The 25,679-nt window shown below is 67.8% G+C and overlaps 6 protein-coding genes across 11 annotated transcripts; 2 read left to right on the plus strand and 4 right to left on the minus strand.

The window, feature by feature from the left end:
* The first annotated feature begins 483 nt into the window (after positions 1–483).
* FAM166A (family with sequence similarity 166 member A) lies at positions 484–3,700 on the plus strand. The gene is made up of 6 exons (XM_046023794.1): positions 484–1,772; positions 1,853–2,118; positions 2,205–2,331; positions 2,630–2,724; positions 3,088–3,205; positions 3,562–3,700. Exons 1-6 carry the CDS (start codon positions 1,406–1,408, stop codon positions 3,648–3,650), a joined length of 1,062 nt encoding a protein of 353 aa, XP_045879750.1. The 5' UTR covers positions 484–1,405; the 3' UTR covers positions 3,651–3,700.
* Positions 3,643–6,127, minus strand: TUBB4B (tubulin beta 4B class IVb). The gene is made up of 4 exons (XM_046023793.1): positions 5,979–6,127; positions 5,576–5,684; positions 5,371–5,481; positions 3,643–4,841 (listed from the first exon to the last, which is right to left on the minus strand). The coding sequence occupies exons 1-4, from the start codon at positions 6,033–6,035 to the stop codon at positions 3,781–3,783; spliced, it is 1,338 nt and encodes a 445-aa protein (XP_045879749.1). The 5' UTR covers positions 6,036–6,127; the 3' UTR covers positions 3,643–3,780.
* A 3,562-nt stretch (positions 6,128–9,689) lies between these two features.
* SLC34A3 (solute carrier family 34 member 3) lies at positions 9,690–15,132 on the minus strand. 6 transcript variants are annotated; one of them, XM_046022787.1, is made up of 14 exons: positions 15,098–15,132; positions 14,562–14,647; positions 14,283–14,406; positions 13,902–13,991; positions 13,378–13,506; positions 13,158–13,301; positions 12,967–13,078; positions 12,691–12,886; positions 12,444–12,533; positions 12,263–12,350; positions 11,963–12,130; positions 11,762–11,878; positions 11,557–11,681; positions 9,690–10,243 (listed from the first exon to the last, which is right to left on the minus strand). In XM_046022787.1, the coding sequence occupies exons 3-14, from the start codon at positions 14,365–14,367 to the stop codon at positions 9,779–9,781; spliced, it is 1,809 nt and encodes a 602-aa protein (XP_045878743.1). In that variant the 5' UTR covers positions 14,368–14,406; positions 14,562–14,647; positions 15,098–15,132; the 3' UTR covers positions 9,690–9,778. The 6 variants fall into 6 exon arrangements, with proteins under 6 accessions (XP_045878743.1, XP_045878744.1, XP_045878747.1 ...); XM_046022788.1 differs by having other exon boundaries at positions 13,902–14,001; positions 15,098–15,128; XM_046022791.1 differs by lacking the exon at positions 13,378–13,506 and having other exon boundaries at positions 13,902–14,001; positions 15,098–15,130.
* A 1,737-nt stretch (positions 15,133–16,869) lies between these two features.
* On the minus strand, positions 16,870–17,330 carry RNF224 (ring finger protein 224). The gene is given in 2 exon segments (XM_046022804.1): positions 16,870–17,230; positions 17,233–17,330. Coding segments are annotated over 2 exon segments (435 nt in total). The 5' UTR covers positions 17,327–17,330; the 3' UTR covers positions 16,870–16,889.
* Positions 17,331–19,049: 1,719 nt separating this feature from the next.
* Positions 19,050–20,763, minus strand: CYSRT1 (cysteine rich tail 1). Its single transcript, XM_046022805.1, has 2 exons — positions 20,277–20,763; positions 19,050–19,980 (listed from the first exon to the last, which is right to left on the minus strand). Exon 2 carries the CDS (start codon positions 19,970–19,972, stop codon positions 19,550–19,552), a length of 423 nt encoding a protein of 140 aa, XP_045878761.1. The 5' UTR covers positions 19,973–19,980; positions 20,277–20,763; the 3' UTR covers positions 19,050–19,549.
* A 2,555-nt stretch (positions 20,764–23,318) lies between these two features.
* On the plus strand, positions 23,319–25,221 carry RNF208 (ring finger protein 208). The gene is made up of 2 exons (XM_046022801.1): positions 23,319–23,507; positions 23,723–25,221. The coding sequence occupies exon 2, from the start codon at positions 24,252–24,254 to the stop codon at positions 25,047–25,049; it is 798 nt and encodes a 265-aa protein (XP_045878757.1). The 5' UTR covers positions 23,319–23,507; positions 23,723–24,251; the 3' UTR covers positions 25,050–25,221.
* Positions 25,222–25,679: the final 458 nt, after the last annotated feature.

Below are 25,679 nucleotides of genomic sequence, written 5' to 3' on the forward strand. Positions count from 1 at the left end.
CAGACACCTGCCCTGAGGCCTCCCACGATGCCCAAGAAGCTTGCCAGGGCCTCTGATCTGAGGAGAGCACTTGGGAGCGGGTAGCAAGAGTCCAGGCCCAGTCCCATCCTACCCTTCCCAGCAGGGCTGTCCCGGTTCTCCGAGCTCCCCGGGTCCTGAGGCTGACCCTCCCAGCCTGTTGCCTCTCCGGGCCTCCGAGTTCCACCGGTAACATGGGAGCACTCACAGGGTTAAGGAAGGATCTGGACCGGGTAGGGCCCGACAATGGCAGGCCCTTCACAATGGTTTCCAGGCAACAGGTTTCCCTTCTCTGAGGGAAGGGGTCGGACGTGGAAAGGGGCAGGAGGCAAAGGCGCTGTTGAGGCAAGATGGCAGCTACTCAGAAACACAACCTCTTCACGCCGGAACCTCACTACATCCCTGGGTGAGGGCCGGAGGTGGGGGGTCTGCGGAGGGCGGGGGATGGGGCTGGGGCCACAAGGCTCAAGGCTGCCTGTGAAGAGAGCACCAGAGCCAGTGTCTGGGGAGAGGGGGTGAGGCCCGAGGGCCCTGTGCTGAGAACCTCACCAGATGCCCCACACGCCTGTGAGGAGCGGGACACCAGGGACGGCCCAACAGCTGGCGGAGGCTGGCTGCGTCCACCCCGGGTACCGCCCGGAGTGCTGCGTGACTTAGAGACACAAGCCTTCGGAGCAAGCTGATTGGCGGGACGCCCGGCCACCCCGCTAGGTGCCCTGACGTAGAAACGGAAAGGGAACCCCCAGGGCATATCATGCGCGCTCCTCCGTGCATGCGGGTCCCCGGGAAGGAAGGGCGGCTGCAAGGAGTCAGGCCCCACTTTCTCAGTGGTTCTAGAGGAAACGCTGGGCCAGGAGACAAAGGATGGGCTCTCACCCTCGGGCCCTAGCCCCGCTCGGCTGTCAGACTAGCAATTCTGCGGTCACGCTGGCAGTTTTTTCAAAGCTACTCGCTCAGTGCTCGCTTTGGCACCTACAAAACCACTTGCTCTGCTGGGGTGATCATACCGGCCCCAGGGCTCACCCCCTTTGGGGCCTGCACAGTGATGCCCACACTACTTTCCCTTGTATCTCTAAACGACACTCATCTCAACCGTCACCTCCTCCCAGCAGCCCTCCTGCCTGCCTCTCAAGTCCTGGGCAAAAGTCTCGGCCAAATCCCTGCAACGCTTCCCCAGTGGGACCACCTTCTGTAGACCGGGCTGTGCCTCGGTCCAGGCCCGGACCCTGTCACTTCCCTGGGAATGCGTCGAGGGGGTGGAGTTCCCTGTTCCGTCCTCCTTAAGCTCCGGGCCTGAGGAGGGCCAGGGGGAGGGTAGTTGGCAACCTGATGGTGAGGAGGACAGTGCATCTCACCTGTGGGCTGGCCTGTTCCCGGTGCTTGGCCGATGGCACCCGTCCATGCCTCAGGAGCCTCAGAAGGCCGGTGCTCCTGGGGCTGCCATTGCGCGGTTGACCCGGTCAGGCGGCTCTGCCCCTGGCTGCCGGCCGGCTCCACACCCTGCGCACGGGCCTGCCTCCCCCTCCTCTCCCCCTGCAGCTACGCGGGGTTCTATCCGCAGCTGCGCTACCAGGTGGGGAACACCTACGGGCGCACCACAGCACAGCTGCTCACAGACCCAAGCGTGCAGAAGAGCCCCTGCTCCGTGCTGTCCCCCATATCCAAGCCCAAGTTCATCGAGGACTTCAGCAAGCCCAAGCCACCTTGGATGCCCTGCCGGGACCTAACGGAGCCCTATGTCCCCCACTACACCGGTGAGCTGCCCGCCCACCAGCTGCCCGCCCCAGGCTCAGCCTCCTGCCTGCCGTCACTCATACCCACCTTGTCCGCACAGGTCTGAAGCCCTACAAGGACTTTGAGATCCTGGGCCGGTTCCCACCCCAGGAGGGGAACACCCAGAAGGGGCCGCAGTGGGTAGAGGGCACATCCAGGCAGGTCCTGCTGCCTGCGGGCTTCATGCCCTATGCCCCCTACCCTCCATGCCCGCCAGGCAGGAAGGAGGGCTCCAGAGACCTTGGACATCCAGGCCTGCGGCTGGCATACGGAGAGGAGGGCTGGAAGGGCACCACCCCCGTCCACGAGGCCCCTGGGCGGGACCAGGTAACTGGGAAAGGTGCAGGACCGAGCCTCATTCAGCCAGACCCAGCTGGGGGCTGAGGGAGTGACTGGCTCCCCTCCGGCCGTAGCTGCACCACTGCAGGAGGGATGAATACCCACCCCCCGCTCAGAAGCAGGAGACCCTAGACGTGGGCAGGTTCCACAGGCTGCCGCAGCTCGACCGCCCCAACCTGATCCAACGCAAAGCTATCTCAGGTCGGTGCCCAGGAACTGGGTATGAGACCGCTCACTGCTGCCTGCTTCCCAAGCACTCCAAGACTCCAGAGGCCCAGGCACCAGAAGAGTGAGGGCGAGTGAGAACTGCCTGGGGGTCTACCCCCAGCCCTGAGAACAGTTCCTTAACAAGGCCGCCTAGCCCCAACAGGCACCTGATGACATTTAGGGAAGGGACGGAGCCCCAACAGGGTCCCTGGCACACCTGGGAGCAGGTGGGTGTGCCCCAGGGAAGGCAGGCAAGAGCTGGGGCAGCACCCTGACCACCCCTCCCCCCTAGGTTATGCTGGCTTTGTCCCCCGGTTTGCCTGGGTGATGGGGGTGAACTACCGCGACGGGGTCGCACAGGCCATGGACGAGTTCAGCAAGAACCAGGTACGAGGCCGCCACGCCCAGCCCGTGCCCCAGTGCCCAGCCCAGCCTGCACGGTGGCATCCACTCCTCGGGGCAGGCAGGAGCAGGGCCAAGGCTCAGCTGGCTTCCCTGGAGGGGGCTGTGAAGGGCAGCCCCCCGTCGGGGCCCCGGGAAGGAGGCTGCTTCTCCTCTGCATCTGCCTCCGCACGCATCTAGGCTTCCTGCTCCAGAGCGCGGTGGGGAGCCGGTGAGACAGGGGGCCCCTGAGCAGTGAGAACCCAGCCCCGCAGCCCCCCCCACCCCCTGCCCCCCCCCGTGAGCTTCTGCTTACTGGTTATGAGCCAGGAAAGGCCGTACGTTGTCAGCAGCTGCCTGTTTCCACAGTTCCTGTTCAGAAACCCCATCTGTGCCCTGGGGGAGCGGCTGCCTGAAACACACTGGCCTGGAAGCACCATCTACAGCAGCCGGGGCCTGGTCCCCTTCTACATGGGCTTTGTACCGTGTGAGTGCGCAGCGGGCTCACCTACCTCCGCGGCGGGGCTGCAGTGACCAGGCCGCTCTAGGGACGAGCTGGATGACCGGGGCTCCCCCTACCCCTGCCGCACCACTGGCGCAGGGCCAGCTGGCTGTATGGCCCCAGGGTTCCCACCCGTCTTCTCATCCCCAGTGTAGAAGGGGCTCACCTTCCCCAAACCCAAAAGCCACAGGCACACAGAGGGCAGCTGTTGTCCAGCCCACGCTGGCCCTCCAGAGGTTCAGTGTGCACAGGCCGGGTGGGCAGGAGGCAAGTGCCCCGGGCAGCTGGAGCCTGGGTGCACGGCAAGACCAGGGGCTGAGCGGCAGCCTGGCCCCCCGCAGCCATGCAGGAGAACTACGCGCTGACGTTCGGCAACAGCACCCGCAAGGCCTATCGGAAGGAACAGGAGAGGCGACACCAGACACTATGAAAATGCTTTAATGGTGGCGTCTGGACAGCAACGTGACGTCAAGACAGGAAGGAGAGCAGGTGCACACAGAACAGGTTGTGAGTGAATAAAGCGTTCACACCGCTTCCACGCGCTTCACCAGGTAACAGCTCTAGGCCACCTCCTCCTCGGCCTCCTCCTCAAACTCGCCCTCCTCCTCGGCCGTGGCGTCCTGGTACTGCTGGTACTCGGACACCAGGTCGTTCATGTTGCTCTCGGCCTCGGTGAACTCCATCTCGTCCATGCCCTCGCCCGTGTACCAGTGCAGGAAGGCCTTGCGCCGGAACATGGCTGTGAACTGCTCCGAGATGCGCTTGAACAGCTCCTGGATGGCCGTGCTGTTGCCGATGAAGGTGGCGGACATCTTGAGCCCCCGGGGCGGGATGTCGCACACGGCCGTCTTCACGTTGTTGGGGATCCACTCCACGAAGTAGCTGCTGTTCTTGTTCTGGACGTTCAGCATCTGCTCGTCCACCTCCTTCATGGACATGCGGCCCCTGAACACTGCGGCCACGGTCAGGTAGCGGCCGTGACGGGGGTCGCAGGCGGCCATCATGTTCTTGGCGTCGAACATCTGCTGGGTGAGCTCGGGCACCGTCAGGGCCCGGTACTGCTGGCTGCCCCGGCTGGTGAGCGGCGCGAAGCCGGGCATGAAGAAGTGCAGGCGGGGGAAGGGCACCATGTTCACGGCCAGTTTGCGCAGGTCAGCATTGAGCTGGCCCGGGAAGCGCAGGCAGGTGGTGACGCCGCTCATGGTGGCCGACACCAGGTGGTTGAGGTCCCCATAGGTGGGTGTCGTCAGTTTGAGGGTTCTGAAGCAGATGTCGTAGAGGGCCTCATTATCGATGCAGTAGGTTTCATCTGTGTTTTCTACAAGCTGGTGGACCGAGAGGGTGGCGTTGTAGGGCTCCACCACCGTGTCCGACACCTTGGGCGAGGGCACCACACTGAATGTGTTCATGATCCTGTCTGGGTACTCCTCCCGGATCTTGCTGATGAGGAGGGTACCCATCCCAGACCCAGTCCCCCCACCCAGGGAGTGGGTCAGCTGGAAGCCTTGCAGGCAGTCACAGCTCTCAGCTTCCTTCCTCACGACATCCAACACCGAGTCGACCAGCTCCGCACCTTCCGTGTAGTGCCCCTTGGCCCAGTTGTTCCCAGCACCGCTCTGACCTGGAAGAGGGCAGCCAGTCACTCTGCTGGGCACGCGGCCACCACTGGCCACCCGTGCCAAAAAGCCCAAGTAATGTAGCACGAGGGAACATGCAGAGCTCAGCCCTGGCAGACCGAGGGGACCCCCCATGCGGATGAAGCGGTACCCCGCCCGTCTGAAACTTAAACTAGGGATCAAGCAAGACAGCCTAACAGGGAGCCAGCCTCCCCGGCAGGCAGCCCCTGCCAATTCTCAAGGACAGAGGAGCGGCAGGCACGGCTTCCCGCAGCCGCCACCTCCGTGACTGCAGCAGATGACGCGCGCCCGCTCGGGCCCTGCTGGGGGACAGCTGGGCCTCCCAAAGCGGCTTTAGGAGATTGAGCCGCTCCAGGGAAAGGAGGTGTCCAGGGGCGTGAGCTTCTGCCTGGGGAGGGCAGAGTGGATCAGCACCTCAGCTCTGCGCTGCTGACGGCGCTGACCTTGGGCACCCCTTGACCTCTGGGCCGCCCTGGCTCTCGGGCAGCGCCCAGCCCCCACCCCGAGGCTCACCGAAAACGAAGTTGTCTGGCCTGAAGATTTGCCCGAAGGGTCCCGAGCGCACGGAGTCCATGGTGCCCGGCTCCAGGTCCACGAGCACAGCGCGGGGCACGTACTTGCCGCCTGGGGCGGGTGGGGGAAGGGGGGAAGAGGACGTCAGCGGGGCCAGGGCCGCGGGAAGGCAGGAAGGCGCCGGGGAAGGGGCGTGGTGTCTCACCGGTGGCCTCGTTGTAGTACACGTTGATCCGCTCCAGCTGCAGGTCGCTGTCGCCATGGTAAGTGCCGGTAGGATCGATGCCGTGCTCGTCGCTGATCACCTCCCAGAACTGCGAGGGACGCGGGCGGGCGGGCCGGGCCGGGGCTGAGTCACGCCGGCGCGGCCCCGAGCCGGCCCCGCCCCGGATGGGCGAGGTCCTCCCCTCCCCCCACGCCGCCACCGCCGCCGCCGCGGCTGGGGCAGGTCCGTCCCCGGGGGCCCGCGCCGCCCCTCGGGCTCCGACCCCGCGCCGAGTCGCAATGCGGGTGGCCGCCCGCCCGCCCGCCCGCTGCCGCCATCTTTCCTGCCGCCAGCCCGCCCGCCCGGGACAGTCGCGCCAGGCCCCAGGCGCCCCACTGCCCACCTTGGCGCCGATCTGGTTGCCGCACTGGCCGGCCTGCAGGTGCACGATCTCCCTCATGGCGGCGGCGGCGGAAGGACGGACACGAGGACCAAGGAACGGGCGCGCAGACTGCTACAACCGACGCTCAGCCAACGCTTATATAGCCGCAGCGCCCGCCCCCGCCAGCCTCCTATTGGGCTGCCAGGACGAGGCTGGCAAGCGTCCTGGTCTGATTGGCTGCATTTCCCGTCAATCCTGCCGCCTAACGCCCACCTTCCCAACGCCGTTCACTTTTTATTGGTCCGCTTCGGCCTCCGCTCTCCCTATCAAAACCCCCTCCCTCGCGCTGCAGCGCTCTGTCCATTGGCTGTTTCAAATGATTGATTTGCGCCTTCATTGGCTGGCTCCGGAGAGCACGCCGACCGAGGGCCGGCGTCCTGGTAACCGCCGCAGTGCCGCGGGGACGCGCGCGGGCGGGGCGGGACGGGCCTCCCGGGGAGGTGTCGGGGGGGCCGGGCCGAGGGGCGGGGGGGTGCGCGGCTCGGGGTCGGGGTCCCGACAAATGCAGGCGGGGCGGGGCGAGCAGGAGACTCTGCAGCCCCGGCGCGCCGAGCGCCTTCCCCGGGGTGGCTGCCCGGGACCCGAGGGCGCGGAACGAGAGTTCGGACCCACCCGCGGGGGCTCGGCGCGGAGGAGGGGGCGGGGAGGGGGGCGGGGGTCCCCCGTTGCCCCCTCGGTGCGCACGCCCGCCCGCCGCGGGGGCGGTCAGGTGAGGGAGCACGTGGGGCCGCTGCCCCCGGGGCCCCGAGAGGGCGGGGAGGGCGGGGGCCTCCCGGCTGCCGCGCGCTTGTTGTGGCGACGGCGCTGGCTGCGCGCCGGTCGCCTGGTGCCCCTGCCCCGGGCGCGCCCCGAGCCGCGTGTGGACGCGCCCGGGCCTCCGGCCCCTGTGCCTGCCCCGCGGCCGCCCTGCGCCGACAAATGCTCTTTTCGCGGAGGCGGGCGGGCGTCGGGGAAGGGACGCGGCTCCGCGGCCGGCGGTCGCACGTCCGGTCCGCCGCTCCCGAGACTGCCCCGTGCGTTTCCGTCACGCCCTTGCGTCTGCCGGGAGCGGCGTCCCTCGCTGCGGCCGCTGCGGTCTCGGCAGAGCCCAGTTTTCTCCGCTTCTGGCCCCGTGGGTGGGCGCGGCAGTGCCCCGCTGCCCTCTCCGGGTCCTGCCCGCCCCTCCGTGCTGCGGCGGGAGCGCGCAGCGCGGTCTGAAGGCGCGCTCCCGGCGCAGCGCAGGGTCGGGACGGAGTCGGTGCACCGGGCGTGCGTCCCCGGGAGAGGGGTCTGCCGCGCGGCTCCGGGACTGCAGTGCTGGCCCCCGCGGTGAGTCAGCACGGCCCGGTGCCCGCCGGCCAGCAGGGCCTTAGGGGCCGGCCCCCTCGCGCCCACACCTGTGCGGGAAGTTGGGGTCTTCCGCGGCCGGCAGGTGCTCAGGCATCCTAGGATGGTTTCCTCCCCGCGCCCGCAAAGTGGCTGAGCTGGCCAAGCGGCCCGGCAGGGCAGGGCAGGGCTCCGCTCTGCGGCGGTCAGCGGGGTGAGCGGGAGAAGCTCCTTGTTTCCCCAGTGCGTCAATGAGGTGTTTGTCGAAGCCTTCTCGGCTCCCTGCTACCCCAGGCTGTGTGGCCGCAGGTCCCCACTTTCTGCCCAGGTGTGAGCCCAGGAGCTCTGAGACAACAGGTTGTCCATCTTGACCCTCCCATGGCCTCAGGGACCTGGACCGTGAGAACAAGACCCCAGAAGTCTCCCTGCGGCCCTCAGCCCTGAGTGAGCCCAAGGAGCACAGTGGCTGTGGCTGCACAGGGCTGGTGGGGGAAGGCCCTGCAGACCCCCACCCTGAGCCAGGGGTGCTCCTGCCACAGTGTGGGAGCTGGGCCCGTAGGGCAGGAGGGCCAGCCCCAGTGGCCTGGGCCCTGTGGGGGTCTGTGACCAGGAGGGATGCAGGGCAGAAAGGGCCAGACATGCAGGGAAGCCCAGGCTGGGGCCGTGGGAGGGCTGGGCACCTGGCCCTCCCGCCCCAGCCTGCAGCTGTTGGCAGCTTCCACAAATGCAGGCTCTGTTTACTGGTGGCCATGGTCCCAGTGGGAGGGTGCCTTACCGCCAGGCAGGGGCAGCAGGCAGACAGTCATTCTCGGCCTCAAAGGACCCGCAGTCAGCCTTTGTGGGCGGCCTCACCCGCCCCGGAAGGAGAGGTGATGGGGTACTTTCTTCCCCTCCCTCTGTGTCACCGCTGTAGGGAGGGGAAGCTCCCCACCGGTGTCCCCAGGGAACTATCCAGGCCCAGCCCCGCTTCAGGGGACTTCCATCCGTGGGACCTGATGTGTCCCCCCCGACTCTGCCCCGGGGAATGTCCTGAGGTCATAGAAGTCGGTTTGGCGGGGAGGTGCAAGCTGGAGTGTATGAGCCTGCCTCTCGGTCTTGCTCTTATGAGCCCCAAACAGGTAGCTAACCCCACACTTAGGAGTCCTGGAAACTTGCTGGGGGAGGACAGGGGACATGGAAAGTGAGTGGACTGAGAGGACCTGGGGACATAGGGGATTTGAGGGGACTGAGGGCTGGGAGTTCTGAGGGGAATGAAGACAGGACGGTAGACAAGCATTGGCCCCAGGGCTCCCCAGGCCTCCTCTCCCCACACTGGGTCTGGGTGGGCAAACCTGGAGGGCTGGGGAGGAGGTGCCCCTCCATCAGGGCAGCGTTCCCTGGACGAGGAGAAGGTGACTGCCCACAGCAGCATACTAAGAACTGGGGCCAGCTGAACCCGGGCTCAGGGTCCCCTCCACCTCTGGTCTGTGGGTGTGCGCCCCTCACTGCGGGCGTTCTGGGGTTCTGGGCCGTAGACTTTATCCTGCTGGAGAATCGTCTCTCCTTGTGTTATTCTGGGGGAGGCGTGTTGTGGGAAGGCCTGGGCTGGGATGGGGGGACGCCCAGACCGCGTCCTGCAGTTTCCTTACCAGCTGGCAGATAAGCCTTACCAGCTGGGGGAGGGGCAGGGGGTGGGTAGGAGTCCCCGTGGGGGACATCCCCTCAGGTGGGGAGACAGCACTCAGGCTCACCGTCCCTCACCTGACCTCCTCCTGCTTCACGGCCGAAGGGTTTGGGGGGCATGGCGGCCTGGGACCTGGCTGGGGGCAGATCTGGGGCTGCACAGGCCCAGTTCCTGGTGGATCCCGCTGCGGGGGGGGGGGGGGCGCTGAGGGCCGCTCTGCTGGGCCTGGGGCAGCCCTCCAGCCGCGTCTCACCCGGACTTGCCCTGCGCCCTGCCCAGCGGGGGGGCAGTATGGCGGGGGAGCCTGGGGCCTCCTGGTCCTCCCTCATCCCCCCTCACCCCTGGGGCACCTGTGGGACCCGTGAGGCTGGCCCCCAGAGGGACTCCCAGCACCACGTGGCTCCGGAAGTGCGTCCTCTGCGGCTGGGCGGAAGGACCCCGGCCGTGTCTGGCCACAGATTCTTCCTAAAGGACATCTTCACGCACCAGACTGGCTGCTGCTTGGCACCTTCTGTCCCCAGAGGCTCAGGAGAGAAAACAGAGCGACAGCCTGGGCCAGGCTTAGCTGTGTGCCCACACCCACCTGGGCTTGCAACGGGCCCCGAGTGTTCACGGTAGTGGGGCGGGGGGGGGGCAGCACCTCCGGTTCGCTTCAGAGGCTGGTCAGGGGCCTCTGCAGGCAGGGGAGAGAAGACCACTCGCACCTGGGTCGAAGCCTTGTTTATTTGCAGGGAAGGTGAGCCAGGTGACTCCGAAGTCGTCTGCCACGGGGACCCCCCAGGGCACCCTCCCTTCACAACTGCTGGGAGGCCAGGACCTCGGGGTTCTCATAGCAGTGGGCCTCCTTGGCAGCGGCGGGGGGCGGGCTGCACACCCTGCAGGGGCAGCAGCGGCTGACCAGGCGGTCCCAGGGCTCCAGGGAGCGGAGCCAGCGTGGGAGCCAGGCCCAGGAGCGCAGGCGGCGGGGCAGCCAGGTGGGCCGGTGCCGCTGCAGGACGTTGATCAGGACGATAATGAGCACCAGCCCCACCAGGGGGCCCCCCACGGCAGCCAGCACCGTGCTCCCTGCCAGGGAGAGCCCAAAGGCGGCCAGGGGCAGCAGCAGGAAGCTGAGCAGCAAGTAGGCAATGGCCACCCAACGGTAGGTGGCCGTCAGGTCCCCAAAGTGCTTGGCCAACGGGATGGGCAGCCGCAGGACGGGCACCACGTACCACAGCAGGATGCCAGCCAAGTTAAAGAAGAAGTGGATGAGGGCCACCTGGAGGTTCAGAGGGCAGGCAGGGCTCAGGAGCCTGGGACCCATGGCACGCAGGTTCCCTGGACGCTACCCAAGACCCCCACTCCTCCGCCCCAGCCAGAGGGTGCTAAGTCTGAAGCCTGTTGGAGGTCCGCTTGTTGGCCTGGACAGGCCGCCTCGGGGGGTGGAGTCCCGCCAGACATGGGTACGCCTCCCAGTTCCGCCCCACTCCCCCAGCACACCTAGCGTTTGGGAACCCAGTCTTGTGGGGGAACCACATCCCTAACAATGGCATCTGCTCCTCTCCTGGGCCGGCTTAGCTTGCCTGCACCTCATGCCTAGTGACCCTGCTCCTGCTCATCCGTGAGTGGGCCTGGCCACCCAGCCCTGGGCTCTGGCCGGGCTCCTGTGGGGAGGAGGTGCAGGGCCATTTGCAGGGAACAGCTCCTGCCAGGGGCTGCCAGCCTTGAGGAGTCAGTGTGGAAGGTGCAGTCCAGAGGGCTTCCTGGAGGGGGTGGACCAGGGCCCTGCACCAAGAGGGTCTGAGTGGACAGAGCAGAAGCAAAAATGCAGGAGGATGGTAGGGAGGGCTTGTGGGCAGAAGCCCAGCAGGATCCGGACCTTCAGGATCTGCCCCTCTGGGCACCTAGCCAGAGGCTGTGGAGGAGAGAAACTCAAGCCAGGGCAGCAGACCACCAAAAGGGCAACTTAGGGAATTAGCAGGGCTAAGGGGACTGGGTGTGGGGCACAGAGCTAGGGGACCCGAGGGAGGCATCCTGGAGGCAGAACTGTGGCCATGGGCAAGGGCAGCTTGGGGCCCCCAGCACAGGTGAGGCGGAACTTCGGCCAGAAGATGGCAGGCAGTCCCAGTAGGGACCTGTTGGGTTTGGATGGCTGGGGGTGGGGGGCGGGGGCGGTTCATCCCAGAGTTGGTGGACTAGAGTGCTTGAGGCCCCCCAGGACCAGGATGCCTTGAAGGAGCACAGTCAGCAGCCAGGGCTGGAGGTGGAGGACAAGGGTTCCTCGTGCGAGTTTGGACAGGGGCTGCCAGAAAGGAGGAGCAGACAGCAACTCAAGGCCAGAGGATCCTTGGAATGATCTGGTCCCAGGGCAGGAAGGGTAGGGAGGTCCAAGAGATGTCCACAGGGCCCCTGGGGTTCGAGAAGGCTGTGGGTCTCATCAGGCAGCCAGAGGCGGGTCCCAGGAGAGTTGAGGCCATGGCCAAGCGCCAGGAACTGAGCCCGAGGGGAAGCCCCAAGCCTGGGGTGGGGGTGGGGGCGGGGGCGGGGGTGGGGGCGGGGGCGGGGCTGGGGAGAGGCGAGGGAGGGCGGTACCTGGAGGGCACTGAGCAGCATGTCCGCGGGGCTGGCCAGGGCGGCCAGCAGGGCTGTGGTGGTCGTGCCGATGTTGGAGCCCAGGAAGAGAGGGTACGCCCGCTCCAGGCTGATCACCCCGACCCCTGGGGGAGCCAGGAGTCAGCGCCGGTGCTGGGCCCTCACCCCTGGGGCCCGGGGCCCTGGGCCTGTCCCCTGTGCTCACCCATGAGCGGCACGATGGCTGCCGTGAAGACGCTGCTGCTTTGCAGCACGAAGGTCAGGCCGGCGCCCACGAGGATGGCCAGGTAGCCGCTGAGCCAGCTGAACGGGAAGGGGATGTCTGCAGGGGGTGGGGGTGTCATTGTAGGCCCGACCCCCGTCCCCCCACCCCGCCCACATCCCCATGGCCCCAGTCTGGCCGCACCCGCGTTGATGACCTTCCTCACGGCCTGGGCCACGCGGCCGCGCAGCACAGAATTGAGCAGCTTGACGATGAGCACGAGGCAGGTGCAGAGCATGAGCAGGGAGGCGGCCAGCAGGATGAAGCCCACGGCCAGGTCCGTGAGTGCGGTCCCCACGAACAGGTGCTGGCCTGGGGTCAGGGTGGGGGTCCCTGAGTCTAGGCCAGCTTTAGGGGCGGGGGGGGGCAGGGCGTGCGGGGCGGGGGCAGGGCTGGGGTCTGGGGGCGGGGCAGGGGCAGGGCGGGGGGTGCGAGGGGCCTCACAGGGTAGCTGCTCCACCAGCACAGAGCTGTTGCTCTCAGTACAGGGGCCGGAGGCAGTGGGTCCACAGTCGCTGCTGTTCCCTGGAATCTGGGGAGGTGACGCAGGGCAGGCTCAAGACAGGCTCGGCGCCCAGGGCCCCAAGTGACCAGCAGGGCGGGGTTTGGGGTCCCCGGTGCTCACCGTCAGCTCCCTGGTGCCGCACCATCGCTTGATGACGCTGCCGTTGGTGGCGTTGCCTGTGACGCTGCTTGTGATCATATCGGTGTCCAGCTGGGGACAGAGGAGCTGTGACCACACACTGGGCCCTCGGGGCTCTTCTGGGCCTCAGGCGCCCCCGGCCCAGCCCACGTGCACCCCCAGGGAGGCCCAGGACAGAGCCGGGGCGCCGCGTCCCCCAACCCGACCCCCAGGCCGCAGCCGCCCTCACCTGCACGACGAGGTGTGTGAGCGGCCGTGTGAGCACCTTGAGGATGTCGGGGGCCTGCCCCCCCGGCTGCAGGCTGCCTGCGCCCAGAGCCAGCCCGCTGAGCCTCTCCAGCAGGGCCGTGGCGCTCTCCAGCGGCAGCAGGATTAGCGCCGTGAGCCAGTTGAAGATGCCGTGGACGGCCGAGCCTCCGAAGGCCCTGCCGCACGGAGCAGAGTGGTCGGTGGCCTCAGCCGTGGCCTGGCCGGCAGTCCCTGGCCCTCCCCTCCCTCTACTCACCTCCGAAACTCATCCCGGTCCCCAGACTGTGCCATCGAGACGAGGGTGCTGGTGATGGACGTGCCCACGTTGACGCCCATGATGATGGGCACGCACGCCTGGACGGTCAGCACTGTGGGGGCGCCGTGTCAGCCTCCTGCACTCTGCCCACCCGCCACCAGCCCGAGGTGGGGGCGGGGGGAGGCACTCACGTTTGGAGGCCACCATGCTGACCACGATGGAGGAGGACGTGCTGGAGCTCTGGACCAGCACTGTGACCAGCACGCCAATGACCAGTCCTGCCACGGGGTTGGACAGCACCACGTTGTCCTTAAAGATGTCTCCGGCCATCTTGCCTGTGTCCGGACAGAGGTGCGCTGAGGCTGTGCCCGACCGGCTGCCCGCCCCACCCCCGGGCCCCTGGTCACTCACTGCTCAGCAGCTGGAAGGCAGAGCTGAGGATGTCCAGGGAGCAGATGAAAAGATAAAGGTTGCCCAGGAGCCCACAAGCCTTGAGGAAGCCGATGACCACCCGGAGCACCCTTCCGGCCACGCTGAGCTCTGGGAACCCAGGACAGGCTGTCCTCAGCCAGCCCCCACCCAGCCCTGCCCTCCCTGGCACCCCTCCCAGTCCCCTTCCTCGGTCTCCTTGCCCCCCAAGGCAGGTCCTGTTCCTTTGCAGAACGGCCAAACCGACTGCCCCTGGGACCTCCCAGAAACCTAACGGTCATTAGGAGGGAGAAGGAGGGGCTGGCGGGGCGGGAGTGACTCTCATTTCCAGACACGACGGACAGCCAAGCTGAGGGACAAGCATCCCTGGGGTAATGGCCTGCACAGTAGGTTCCTATACAGCCTGTCGAGGCAAACCTCTTTCCTGCTCTCTGTCCCCAAAGACCCTCTCCACGCTCAGACCCTGGGGAGGAAGAGCCCCATTCGGCCAGTTGCCCAGCACCTACCTTTCCAGGACTGGCCAGTGTCCTTCAGCTGAGGGAGGTCCCAGGGGTCCACCTCCCCCTCCTCCAAGACTGGGGCAGAACCAGACGTCCCTGCAGAAGCCAAGGGGAAGCAGGGCCAAGGATACTCCCGGGGGCCGGGGGTGGGCGAGAGAGCGTGGAGGGGACTATGGTATCAGGGTTTGGGGCAAGAAGCAAGAATAGGAAGCAGAGAGGAAAGGGGGCCTCCAGCTTGTCTGGCCCTGACCGGGACTGTAAGGAGCCCCATGGGCTCTGTGGGAGATGAGCGGGAACCCCCTCCCCACTCACACAGAATGACGGATCAGGGCTGGTTGGGTAGTTGGGGAGGCAGGCTGAGGCCTGACGCCCCGGGACTCCTGGTACCTGCATTTCCTAGACTCCGGTCCACCAGGCCAACTGTGTCCAGAGTTGGGGGGGGGACCTGGCCACCCGTGAGGGAATTCGGCATGGATTTCTGGCAGGGACAGACCCAGGCCCAAGCCTGGATCTGGTGGGGGGAAAGGCAGGTCAGACATGTGTCCTCCCCTTGTCCCACCAGGTCCTCCGGGGGTCCTCTAACCTGGGACCTGTCCTCCCTCTGCACCCCCCGCTGGCCTCGGAGCCTTCCCACTTCTCCAGCTACAGGGGGATGGCCACAGTGACCTCCAGCGGTTGTCAGGCGAGCCCAGTTCAGTTTCGGGGGCAGAGTCGAGGGGGCCCTGGCTCCCCGGATCCCTCGCTGGTCCTGGCTGGAAGAAGACTTGGTGGGTGACCCAGGGCACAGGGTGCCGGGTGCCGGAAGTGCCTGGGAGCAGGGAACCCAGCGACCTTCCTATCAAGTGTCATCAGGGACACTGCAGATGGTCCCAGCTTAGACTTTGGCATTCGATACCAAATGGTGACGTCTCGGCTTGATAAGGGCCGCACCCCCAGGGATGGGGGCAGGGCAAGGGGCTTGAGTGCCCCCAACCCCCCCAAGGCTCCTCTCTTCAACCCTCTGGGTCTGGACCCCCTGTCTAGTCTTCTGCCCCAGCTCCCTTCCAGGCCCCAGGGACCAGGTCCTGCGCAGCCTTCTGTCACCCCTCCCTTCTCTTTTGTCCTCAGCTCAGGAGGCTCAGGGTGGGGCCTAAGCCCTGGGCTAGGAAGGGAGCCCTGGTCCTGGCGTCCCCGGGCCCCCACCTGGTTCTAGAAGCTCCTACCTGTGAGGGTAGTGAGGGGGCACCTGCGGGGAGGAGACAGGGCGGGAGCAACGGTCAAAGATCTGCCGGGCTCACACATGACCTGCCGAGCCCATTAATGTTTACCCAGGACGTGAGGCCCCCAGGGGTACCTGCCGTTGCCCCAGGTGCCTGCCTTGTCCTGGTTCCACTATCGCCCTGGAGCGGGTGGCCCAGACCCCCGGCCCGGCCCTCTACGAGTGGCGCTTCTCCCTGGCTGGGCGCCAGCACAGGGCCGTTGTTGCAGGGGTGGGCGCTGGCCCATGAGCAGACGCAGATGGGACGTGACTGGATCCTGCAAGCCGCCCGCCCGGGGCAAGATAGGATGCTGGTGGTCTGGCTGGTTGGCCTGGAGGCCCCTGGGGAAGTCCGTCCCAAGCTCCACGGGCTTTACTGTGCTCGCCCCTACCCCATCCAACCGTGGGAGGGAAGCCCTTTGCACCAGTTGGGTGGGGAGGGCCCCAGTCCCTGAAGTCACCCTGTTCAGATCCGGGTTCAGGGCAGGGCTGGGCCCAGCAGAGCTCCCGGCGGGCTTGGTCCCAGGGGTGGACAGTTATACTGGAGAGCGGGGGCCTCTGTTGGCAAGCTCGGGGGGCAGGACCCCTCCCCCAGGCCACTCTGCTGCCCAGCCCACCGCCTACCCCGCCTGGACCCACAGACTCAGCCCCTCTGTTCCCAGGAGAATGACCCCACTGCCCTGGAGCTTGTGGGGGCCTCTCAGGCTCAGCCCCCCTCCTGCTGCTCCTGTTGGGGCAGGCATCTCCCCCTCCCCTTTGGGCCTGGTCACCCCAGGGGGCCTGCTGGCCCACAGCACCCTGGTCTGGTTGCTGCCCACCAATCGCCGTGTGCCTGGGAGACTTTGCCCCAGAGAAGGAGGAGGTCTCTGAGTGTCCTCTCAGCAGATTCTCTTGTCTCTCCCTGTCCTGCACCCACTGCCCAACAGTCCCAGAGGCTTCTGAGGGACCGTGGGACAGCTCCTTTCTGGGTGGGGATGGGGACGATGCAGCCTGACTTGGGAGGGTGTCTGTGTCCGTAGCCCCCGGCCCTGCTCTGACCCCTCGGAAGGGTTTGGAAGGGTCTGTGTGGGGCCACTGTGAGGCAGCAGGGAGCCGAGGGCCAGGAAAAGGGCCCGTGGAGGGGGGGGCTGTGCAACCCTGGGCGGGTCCCCGCCCTCTCTGGGCCTGGAGCTCGCCCCGCCAGGGCCCTCTCCTCGGACACCTGTCATAGTGGGGACTTTGTGCCTCCCGGAGTAGCGGCCAACGCGCGGCTGGTGCTCCCTGTGCTTTGCTGCACGAGTGATCCTCACAGGGATGCTTGGCTGCGGAGGGTGAAGGAGGTGATCTGTCGGGCTCACGCTGCTGGGACTTTGTATAGGGACGGGAGACGGGTTCCAGCATGACCAGGCACGGACTTGGCCAGACCCCGACCCTCTGGCCTGCGGCCGGACACCCAGGGAGGCATCTTCAGAGTTGAGCCCGGGTCCAGGCTGGGCCTGCAGGTGGCCGCAGCAGCCTCCCCCTACACACAGTCAGCCTAGCTTGAGGCCCTGGAATCCAGGCCAAGACCAGCAGGTCGTCACCCACACCTCTGCAGAGTCTCCTAGGAGTGGGGCCACAGCCTCCAAGCTGCGGCCGTGGCCTGGGGAAGACTGTGGAGGGCAGCCCGCCCGATGCTCGGCCCCCAGGCTGCTCCAGGCCGGCTGTGCCGCGGGTAGAGGTTCCTGGGATGGGCCGTGGGCGGCAGCTCCCCGGCCGGGAGGGGCAGCCACCAGCACTCAGACCTCGGGACCGCCAGGGGCGTCCCAGCAGAGACCGCAGCAGCCCCGGGCCCGGTGGAAGTGGGGCTGGGGGCCTAGGGCGGGACAGAACCTGGCCGGCTGCTGCGTGACGGCGGCACTGCCCTTGGGGGGTGCAGGGGGCCCCCGCTCGGCCCTCACGGCCAGGAAGGCGGCCAGGTCGAGGTCCAGCAGGGCCACCCCTCCGCGGGGGGTGGGTGTGCTCCGGCGGCACTGCGGGCAGGGGATCCAGCGCTGCTCGCCCGCCGGCGTGTCCAGCCGCCGCACGCACGCCTGGCAGAAGGTGTGGCCGCAGTAGAGACGGTGTGGCAGGTGGCCCCGAGGTCGTAGGCAGAGTAGCAGATGACGCAGTCACCCCGCCGGGACCCCGCGGCCGTCCCCTCCTCGGAGACCCGGGGCCGGTCCGGCTGCAGCATCCTGGGGCAGGCGTGCGGGGAGCTGCAGCCCACCGGCCTGCTGCAGAGGCGGTCTTGCTTGCTTGGGGCCTGACGCCGGGACTTGGCTCCGGGGTTCCAGGCCACCCCTCTCCCCAGCCTGCCTAAGCCCCAGGCCTCTCTTACCTGCCTCCGCTCTGTGGGCCAGCTCTGCCCAGCGGGAGGATGTGCGGGCACTGGGAGGGGACCCAGAGCACCCTGCAGCTCCCGCCCTGGGGCTCGCATTACTGGCCGAGCCCAGACGAGTCAGCAGGGAGGCGGGCAGTGGCTGAAGGCAGGTGTGGGCTCCCCTTTCAGCCACAAAGCGCTTGCAACTGGATCCTGCAGCACCACCAACCCAGGGAGAGATAAGCCCCCCGCCTCCGCCGTGCCCGGATGCGGCTCCATGGGTACCCCCCACGCCCGGTTTCCCAGCTCACCCTGGTCCCTCTCCCCGCCTTGGCCAGTCTGTCCCACCTCCACACCACCCCGACTCTCACGCTCCCCAAGCCTGCTGGCCTTGACCTGGGGGATGCCGCTTTAACTCCCTGATCAAGCATCACCCCTTCCAGGGAGCCTGCTGGGACCCTCAGCAGCTCAGAGCCCTGGGGGGTCCTGTTCTCCCCAAGCTCAATCACAGTGTGTGTCCACACCGAGCTGTCCGAGCACCTTCCTCCTGCCCGGGTCTGGGTCTGTCGCGCCCCCATTACACGGCCACGGTCAGCCCACGAGGTCCACGGAGGTGCTGAGGCAGGGGTATGGAGAGCTTCACTCACGCACCGTGGCTAGCCCTGGTCACCCCCACTAGAGGCCACCTCTCCCCCGGCATCTGCCCGGCTATGGCTCCTGGGCCAGCACGGTCGCCTTGACGGCGGGCATAGCAGAAAGGGGTGTGTCGAGGTTGGTTAGGATGGGATCGGGACCCTCGCTGCTCAGCTGCGCCAACCAAGAACCCGAGGGGCTCCTCCTTGGTCCTACCGCCCTGGCAGTCCGCAGCCTCCCTGACCGGTTCAGCAGGTTGCTGCGGCTGGCCTGGGTGGGGCCGTCCTCTGGTGGTGGCCGGCCACGGGGCAGGGGCCAGAAACCCAGCCCACCTGAGTGCCTGCATGGCCAGACCAATGACATAGCCACCCACACCCAGAGGCAGGTCTTGCCCTGTGGACAGTCACCCTGGGTCAGGGGAGGGCTGGCACTGGGACCCCGTCCATCCTGCAAAGCGAGCTCAGCTTCCTCCTCCGCTGTCTCTGCCTGGCCCTGGCCGTGTCAGCGTGCCCGGCGCAGGCCTTACCACTCAGTCCTTGCCCTGGCATCACAGCCTCACCTCAGCCATGAGACGACCCAGCGCCAAGCAGCTGGTCTCCCCCCATGTCCCCCCGGCTGGCACGTCGTGCTTCTCAGACAGATGCGAGATCCGTCCCCTCAGGGGCCTTGCCTGCCAGCTCCTTTCCTGCTCCCCTGGCTCAGGAGGTCCAGGCCTTGGAGGCAGGACAGCGGATGGGCAGCCGGCTTGGGTGACACATGGCAGGTGTTTACGGATTGGACATTTCATGAGGAACCAGAAAACCCCTGGGCTAAGGTAGGGCCGTGACTCATGGATGGGCCGGCCCTGGCGCCGGCTGCCTGGGCTCCCACTCCCAGAAACCTGCCAGAGCCAGGCCCACCTGCCACGGTCCTGCCGACATGGTGCTGCTCCTGCTGCCGCTTTCAGGGCCGCACCCCGGTTCCACGTGTAGCATCCTCCTCCTGTCTGGTCCCCCGCCTGATCTGTCTCCCCGCCCCGGCCTCAGCCCTAGGGAATGCAAGACAGCTTGAGCCCAGGCCTGGCTCCCATCCCTCCAGCCCAGTCTCTGAACAGACCCGAGACCTACAGCTCAGGGTGGCTTCCCCACCGCTGAGCGCCCCGCAGAGGCCGAGGCCTGTGCCGGCATCAAGTGCGGGACCCTCTCCCCGGTGCGGCAGTAAAGAGCCACCGCAGCAAAGCTCGCTCTGCTTTATTGCCCGGGCCGTGGGGCTCGAGGGAGGTGGTCGAGGGTGTCCCCGGGGCCGCCCTCGCCGCAGGGGCCCAGGCTCTCCAGCAAGGGGCTAGAGCGGGGCGGTCGGCCCCCTCAGCAGGTAGATGCTCCCCTCTGGGGTGGGAAGTGGCCAGTGCCCATGACAGTGGTCCGGGGGCCGCCCGAGCCGCGGTGGGAGTCGCCCCACAGGCCCCACGGCCTGGCGGGTGCGGGGCTAGGAAACGACGCAGCAGCTGTGGCAGCGGCAGAAGCGAGGGCAGTGGCAGCAGGAGCAGCAGGGGCAGCAGCAGCAGTGGTGGGCGATGTCGTCGCCGCGCCCGACGGGTGGCCGCCCGGCGTAGGTCAGTCCTGCCGGACGCTGCCCGCTACTGTAGGGGTTGCTGGGCTGTGGCCAGGCCTGGTGGCCCTGGATCTGGCCAGTCCCCTTGGCCCCCTTGCCGCCTTTGCTCCCTAGGGCCTCCTCGGTGGGCTGCAGGAGCCGGGCGGGCTCCGAGGGACAGGGCCCCGCAGGCAGGGGCTGCAACCCCCAGGGAGAGGAAGCCGCTTCCAGCTGCTGCCCCAGGTCAGGCCGCAGGTGAGCCCGGGGGATGCTGACCTGGGCGTACGGGTTCTTGACGACCATCTCGTGCGGGTCCATGGCCCAGCCTGGCAGGGGCAGGCAGAGGAGACAAGATTGGCTCTGGGGAGGGAGACAGCTGCAGCCCAAGAGAGTGCCCACCCCTCGGAAGAGCCGGGCTGGGGAGATGCCAGAGTGCACCAGGCCTGGGTATTAGTGCGCCCATGTGTGGGGGTGAGCAGAGTGTGAGGGCCAGTGTCTCCCAGCTGCCCCCGCCCCGCCCCGCGGTGGGGCAGCAGATGGGCTGGGGAGGCTGAGAGAGGCCGTCCGGGCCGTGCCCGTGGCTGAGCCCCAGTGCAGGGAAGCCCCTGGGCCCAGGACCCACCTGAGGTGGTGATGGCAGCAGTCTACCCTCCCGTCCTGTGGGCCAGGTCCAGAGCCTCTGAGGGAAGCCGCTGGCAGCTCGCTGCCTTTTCCCTCCTGGGGAGGGGCGGAGCCACGGGTGGAGCTCGAAGATGGGCTCCCGGGATCCCAGGACGCCCCGGCTCAGCCGGCATGGCAGCTACCCACCCTTCCTCCTGTGGTGGGTGGCGGCCCCCGCCGGGGCTCCGAGGGGCGCTGACAGGCTGGGTGACTCAGCCTCCACGCATCTGGGGCACGTCCTCGGCCCTCCAAGGACCCGCAGCTCCCAGGAAGGAGGACTGGAGGTTGGCCTGACATCCGCCTCCGCTCCCAGGCCCGCTGGCAGTCTGGGAACCGCAGCTCAGAGCCCCTGCTGTGAGGCAGAGGACAGAGGTCCGCTTCAAGCCAAGCCTCCTCTTGGCACACAGAGACCAGGGTGTCTGAGACCACAGACTGCTTGGAGGTTTGTGTTTTTTAACCTATAAAAAAGGTTGGATTTACACACCTTGGCTACGACTGTTCTTAAAATTGGCAACAGCAGGGGCTTCCCTGGCAAGTGACACTTCTGGCTCATTTTTTACGGACGCACGCATGCATGTAAGACAGAGAACGCAGGAGCAGGGGGGAGGGGAAGAGGGAGAAGCAGGCTCCCCGCTGAGCAGGGAGTCTGATGCGGGGCTCCATCCCAGGACCTGAGCCGAAGGCAGACTCTGCACCGACCGAGCGGCCCAGGTGTCCCTTCTGGCTCATTTCTGAAACTGCAGCTTCCCTCTCCCGGGGAGCTTGGGGATGGCGAGCTCCCCGCCCCACTAGCGTCTCCATCCTTGGAACGCCTTCCTCCTCCCACCTTCCTCTGCGAGGTGTCAGGGTGCACCTGCCACACAGGGTCGCCGTGTGTTGGGGTGACAGCGGATGTGAGCGTTTGGGCCTGGTACTGGTGATCTCCCGCAGAGCGATGCGGACCGCAGGGTGGGGCCAGGACCCGCACTTCCAGTCTTGGTGCGCAAGGGAACCCCAAGGAAGGGCGGGATCAAATCAGACGTGGCTCAGAGGCCAGGGTGACCGGGGTGGCCTGCGTAAGTCCAGTCAGACCGGTCCGGACACGAGTTCTACCGACGTGACTCCGGGAGAGGAGGGAAGTCGGCCCGCGGCCGGGGACTTCGCAGGTGTAGGACAGACGCTCATCGCGCAGGCGCAAGAAGTGCCGCCCACTGCCCCTACAAGGCTCCGCCCCTTGCCGCGAGGCGGAGGCTGGCGCATGCGCGCAACAGGCCTGGGGCCGCTGGTGAGAACTTTATTCCCCAGAAGCCTCCGCGCTCAAAGGTTTCTCTAAAGACCCGGTTCGGGGTCCGCTGGCCATGGACGGCCCAGAACTCCACCTGGGCTGCCCAGCTCTGACCCGCGGGTCTCCGGCTCCCGGGGCGCGGACTTGGGTGGGCCCGGGGAGGTGGGCCTGCACGGGGCGGGACCTCACGTCCAGGGGCGGGGCCTCGGGGCAAGGGGTGGGGCCTTGTGGCCGGTGCCTCCTTGGGTGCGCGCCCAGAGGGTCGCTGGGACGTACCGGGGTCGAGGCTCGCCTCCTCGCACCGCCCTGGCCGGGGCTCTTTCAGTTGCCCCAGCTTCACGCCAGGGCCGGGAAGGCCCTCGCTGTTCGCCCTGCCGGGCACCTGCGCACACCCCACAGCCCCTCTCCCTAAATGGCTTTGGACACTGGGATCCGCCGACACGAGGCTGAGGTCGCAGAGAGCTGCAAAGTGCCCCCAAGGCCCGGGTTCGCTCCTCCAGGCTGCGTTGCCCGCGTGGCTTCCTCACCGGGAGCAGCGGCCTCTCCGGGCTCGGCTGCCCTGAAGGACCCCTGAGCAAGGCCTCCGGCCGGGTGCCGTGGGGCCAGTACAGAGGAGGGGGCTGACACTGTCCGGGTCAGGCACAGGGCCCGGTGCTGGTCACGGGAACGCTGGCCCGCCGCGGGGCAGCTGGAGCAGGTCAGGGGCACTGTGGTCCCCCCCCAGCTGTGGTCCCCCCCCAGCTGTGGTCCCCCCCCAGCTGTGGTCCCCCCCCAGCTGTGGTCCCCTCCCCCAGCTGTGGTCCCCTGCCCGGTAGTTGTCACCATGTTGTCTGCTTCGTCTCTCACCTGAGGGCTCCCGCAGAGGCTACACCCCAGTGAGTCAGGGAGCCCGGCTTGAGGAGGAAGCGGGAAGGAGAGGGGCCTCTGGGCTGGGTGGGGTCCGGAGAGCACAAGTATGTGGCAGCAGGGCCCATGCTGACTTGATGGCATGCCGGAAAGGGCCACCCCACCTTGGGTGCATGTCCCCAGCGGGCTGCCCCACTGGCCTGTCCAGTTGCCCGTCTGACCTTCTGCATACCCTTCACCCCACCCGCCTGTCCAGCATTCCGGTCCTCGGAGCCGCCCCCAACTACCGTCCAGCCTCTCCACCCACTCCTCGGATACCTTGCTCCCCCTCGTTCAGGGTCACGCCGTCCCTGTCCCCGTTGAGCACAACCTGGGTGCACTTGTGAGCCAGAGGCATGAGCACTGGGGACAGAGTGGGATGACAAGCAGACACCCTGACGGGGGGGGGGGGCGGGAGGGGAACACATGGCTGTCTCCGGGTGGGGCCCTGGGAACCAGCTTTCCTGAGACCCCCCCCCTTGCCTTCCTCCCTCTGGCATTGCGAGGCCCCAGGCTTCGGAAAACAGGGTTTCCCTTCTAGAACTGGAGGAGCGGATACTTGACTAGGACCCAGGGTCGGCCAGACGGGACTCGGGCTGAGGGGGTACTGGAAAGGGCGACGCGGGGGTCCTGATCCACACGCGGCTCGCTGGGGCGGGCAACCCCGGAGCGGGCAACCCCGGAGCGGGCGCCAGGCCCGCGCGATGGAGGGGCGGCTGAGCGACTGGCCCCGCCCCGCGGACCCCGCGCGGGTCCCCAGACGGGGGGTGGCGCTGCGGGCGCGGGCGGGCGCCGCGCGCACTGCGGTCCCCGCGCCTCCGCCGCAGAGCGCGCCACGCTCCGCACGCACCTGCCGCCGCGCCGCGCTGCCCGGAGCCCCGCGCCCCGCGCCCCTGGGAGCCGCCGTGCCGCGCCATCGCCCGAGGTCGCCGCCGGAGCCGCTGGAGCCGCCGGGCCGAGGAGCGGGCGTCGCATCCGGGCCTGCCTTTGAGCCAACCTCTGCGGCGGCGGCGCGCGCGGCCCGGGGACGCCAGGCTGGGGCAGGTGAGCTCGGGCGGGGCGGGACGGCCGCGGGGTCGCGCGACTCGCCTTCCCTTCCCACCGGGGAAGGGGTTGGGCCTTGGCGGCGGGGCGGGAGGGGGGGGCGGCGGCTGGGTCCCGAGTCCAGCGAGGGTCAGGGTCAGAGGTCGGGCGCCCTGTCTTTTGTGCAGGGTGAGGGTGGGCCCGGGCGCTGCCCTCACGCTGTCTTTCACCTGCAGCTCGGGCCTGGGCCAGGCTTCTCCTCTGCTCCCGCCGCCGCCGAGCCCGCGGCCTGGGGCCTCCCGCAGCCAGGGCTCCGGCTAGCTGCCTTCCCTGGGCGCCCTGTCCTGGAGGCGTGGGGCCCACCTAGCCCCTGCTTGCCCGGATGTCCCTGCTCAGGGCCTGCTGACCTCGGCTGCAGGGGGAGCTCCCCCCACACCCCCTCGCCAGCCTCAGCAGCCAGAGACCCTGGGTGAGCCCCTGGGCCAGATCCGCAGACCAGGGCAGCCTCCCCTACCCCCCTGCCCCCGCCTCCCTCCTCCTCCCCCACCCCTTCCTCCTCCTCCTAGGACTGGACCCGAGAAGCCACTGTGGCCACTGGGGGGGGCCCTGCCCCCCCAGCTCTCGCCGGCCGCCCCCAGGAGTCCTCGGGGCGGCCGGGGTCCCTACCAGGCCTGGCGGGACCAGGATGCTGCTCCCTCTTCTCCCCCCGGGCCTCACCCAACGCCTCCACCCACCCGAACGCCCAGTCTGACTGGAGACAGCCGGATGCCGGTTGACCCTGGGCCCGAGGTGGGCAGTGGCTGGCCAGGCCTCCTCATGTCCTGCCTGAAGGGTCCCCATGTCATCCTCAAGATGGAGGCCATGAAGATTGTTCACCCCGAGAAGTTCCCCGAGCTGCAGGCGGCCGCCCCTTGCTTCACACCTGCACCGCGGCCCACCCCCGCTCTGGCTCCCAAACGGGCCTGGCCCTCAGACACAGAGATCATCGTCAACCAGGCCTGTGGGGGGGACATGCCTGCCTTGGATGGGGCACCCCGCACCCCTCCCTTGCCACGACGGCCCCGCAAGGGCAGTGTGGAGTTGGGCTTCCCCCGCGTGGCGCCTGCGGACGAGGTCATCGTGAATCAATACGTGATACGGCCTGGGCCTGCCTCCTCGGGGCCCCCCGCCTCGGCGGCGCCAGCTCCGGGGGAGCCCCTGGAGTGCCCCACGTGCGGGCACACGTACAACGTCACCCAGCGGCGGCCCCGCGTGCTGTCCTGCCTGCACTCCGTGTGCGAGCTGTGCCTGCAGATCCTCTACGAGTCCTGCCCCAAGTACAAGTTCATCTCCTGCCCCACCTGCCGCCGCGAGACTGTGCTCTTCACGGACTACGGCCTGGCCGCGCTCGCCGTCAACACGTCCATCCTGAGCCGCCTGCCACCCGAGGCCCTGACCGCCCCGTCTGGGGGCCAGTGGGGGGGTGAGCCAGAGGGCAGCTGCTACCAGACCTTCCGGCAGTACTGTGGGGCCGCGTGCACCTGCCACGTGCGGAACCCACTGTCCGCCTGCTCCATCATGTAGCTGGAGCCCCCCGCCCCGCGCCCTGGCCGGCCAGCCCGTGCTCGCTGCGTCTCCAGGGATCCGGCCCCGCCCCGTCGCCTGTTGACCCCTCGCCCACCACAGCTTCTGGCCCCTCCCTGTGTGGCATATTGTCGCTGCAGCCAGCTCTGCATTAAAACTCTTTGCCAAAGTTTGTACCTCGTTCCCTGAAGCCTGCTCTTGCAGCCAGGGCCCAGTGTTGCGGCCCATACAGGGTCCCACCTGGAGCCGCCAGAAGGAGGCCCAGTGGCGCTTGGGGTCAGCCTGCTCGGCTTGCTGGGGCCGGGCTGGGCCAGGTGTGTGCGGGCCGGGCCGGGTTGCGTGTGTGTGTGTGTGCATGCGCCTCTGCGAATGTCCCACGTGTCTGTGCAGGGCCAGCCTGCCTCCTGTGTGTGGGCACAGGGTGGCTGTGTCCTCTGCTCTGGCCCCAGAGGTGGGGGCAGCTGGATGGCGGACTCCTCAGTCCGTCAGGCTCCTGGTATGCACCAGACCCTCTGCAGTTGTGTGGGAATGGCCTTGGAGGCTGTCTGAGCTGGGGCCGAGACAAAAGCTGGCCAAGACGGTGGTGGGGCGGAAGGACCCAGGGGCCTTCGATCCTGTACGGCACTACCT

Source organism: Meles meles, chromosome 11 (assembly GCF_922984935.1).
Source record: "Meles meles chromosome 11, mMelMel3.1 paternal haplotype, whole genome shotgun sequence".
Taxonomy (NCBI): Eukaryota; Metazoa; Chordata; class Mammalia; order Carnivora; family Mustelidae; genus Meles; species Meles meles.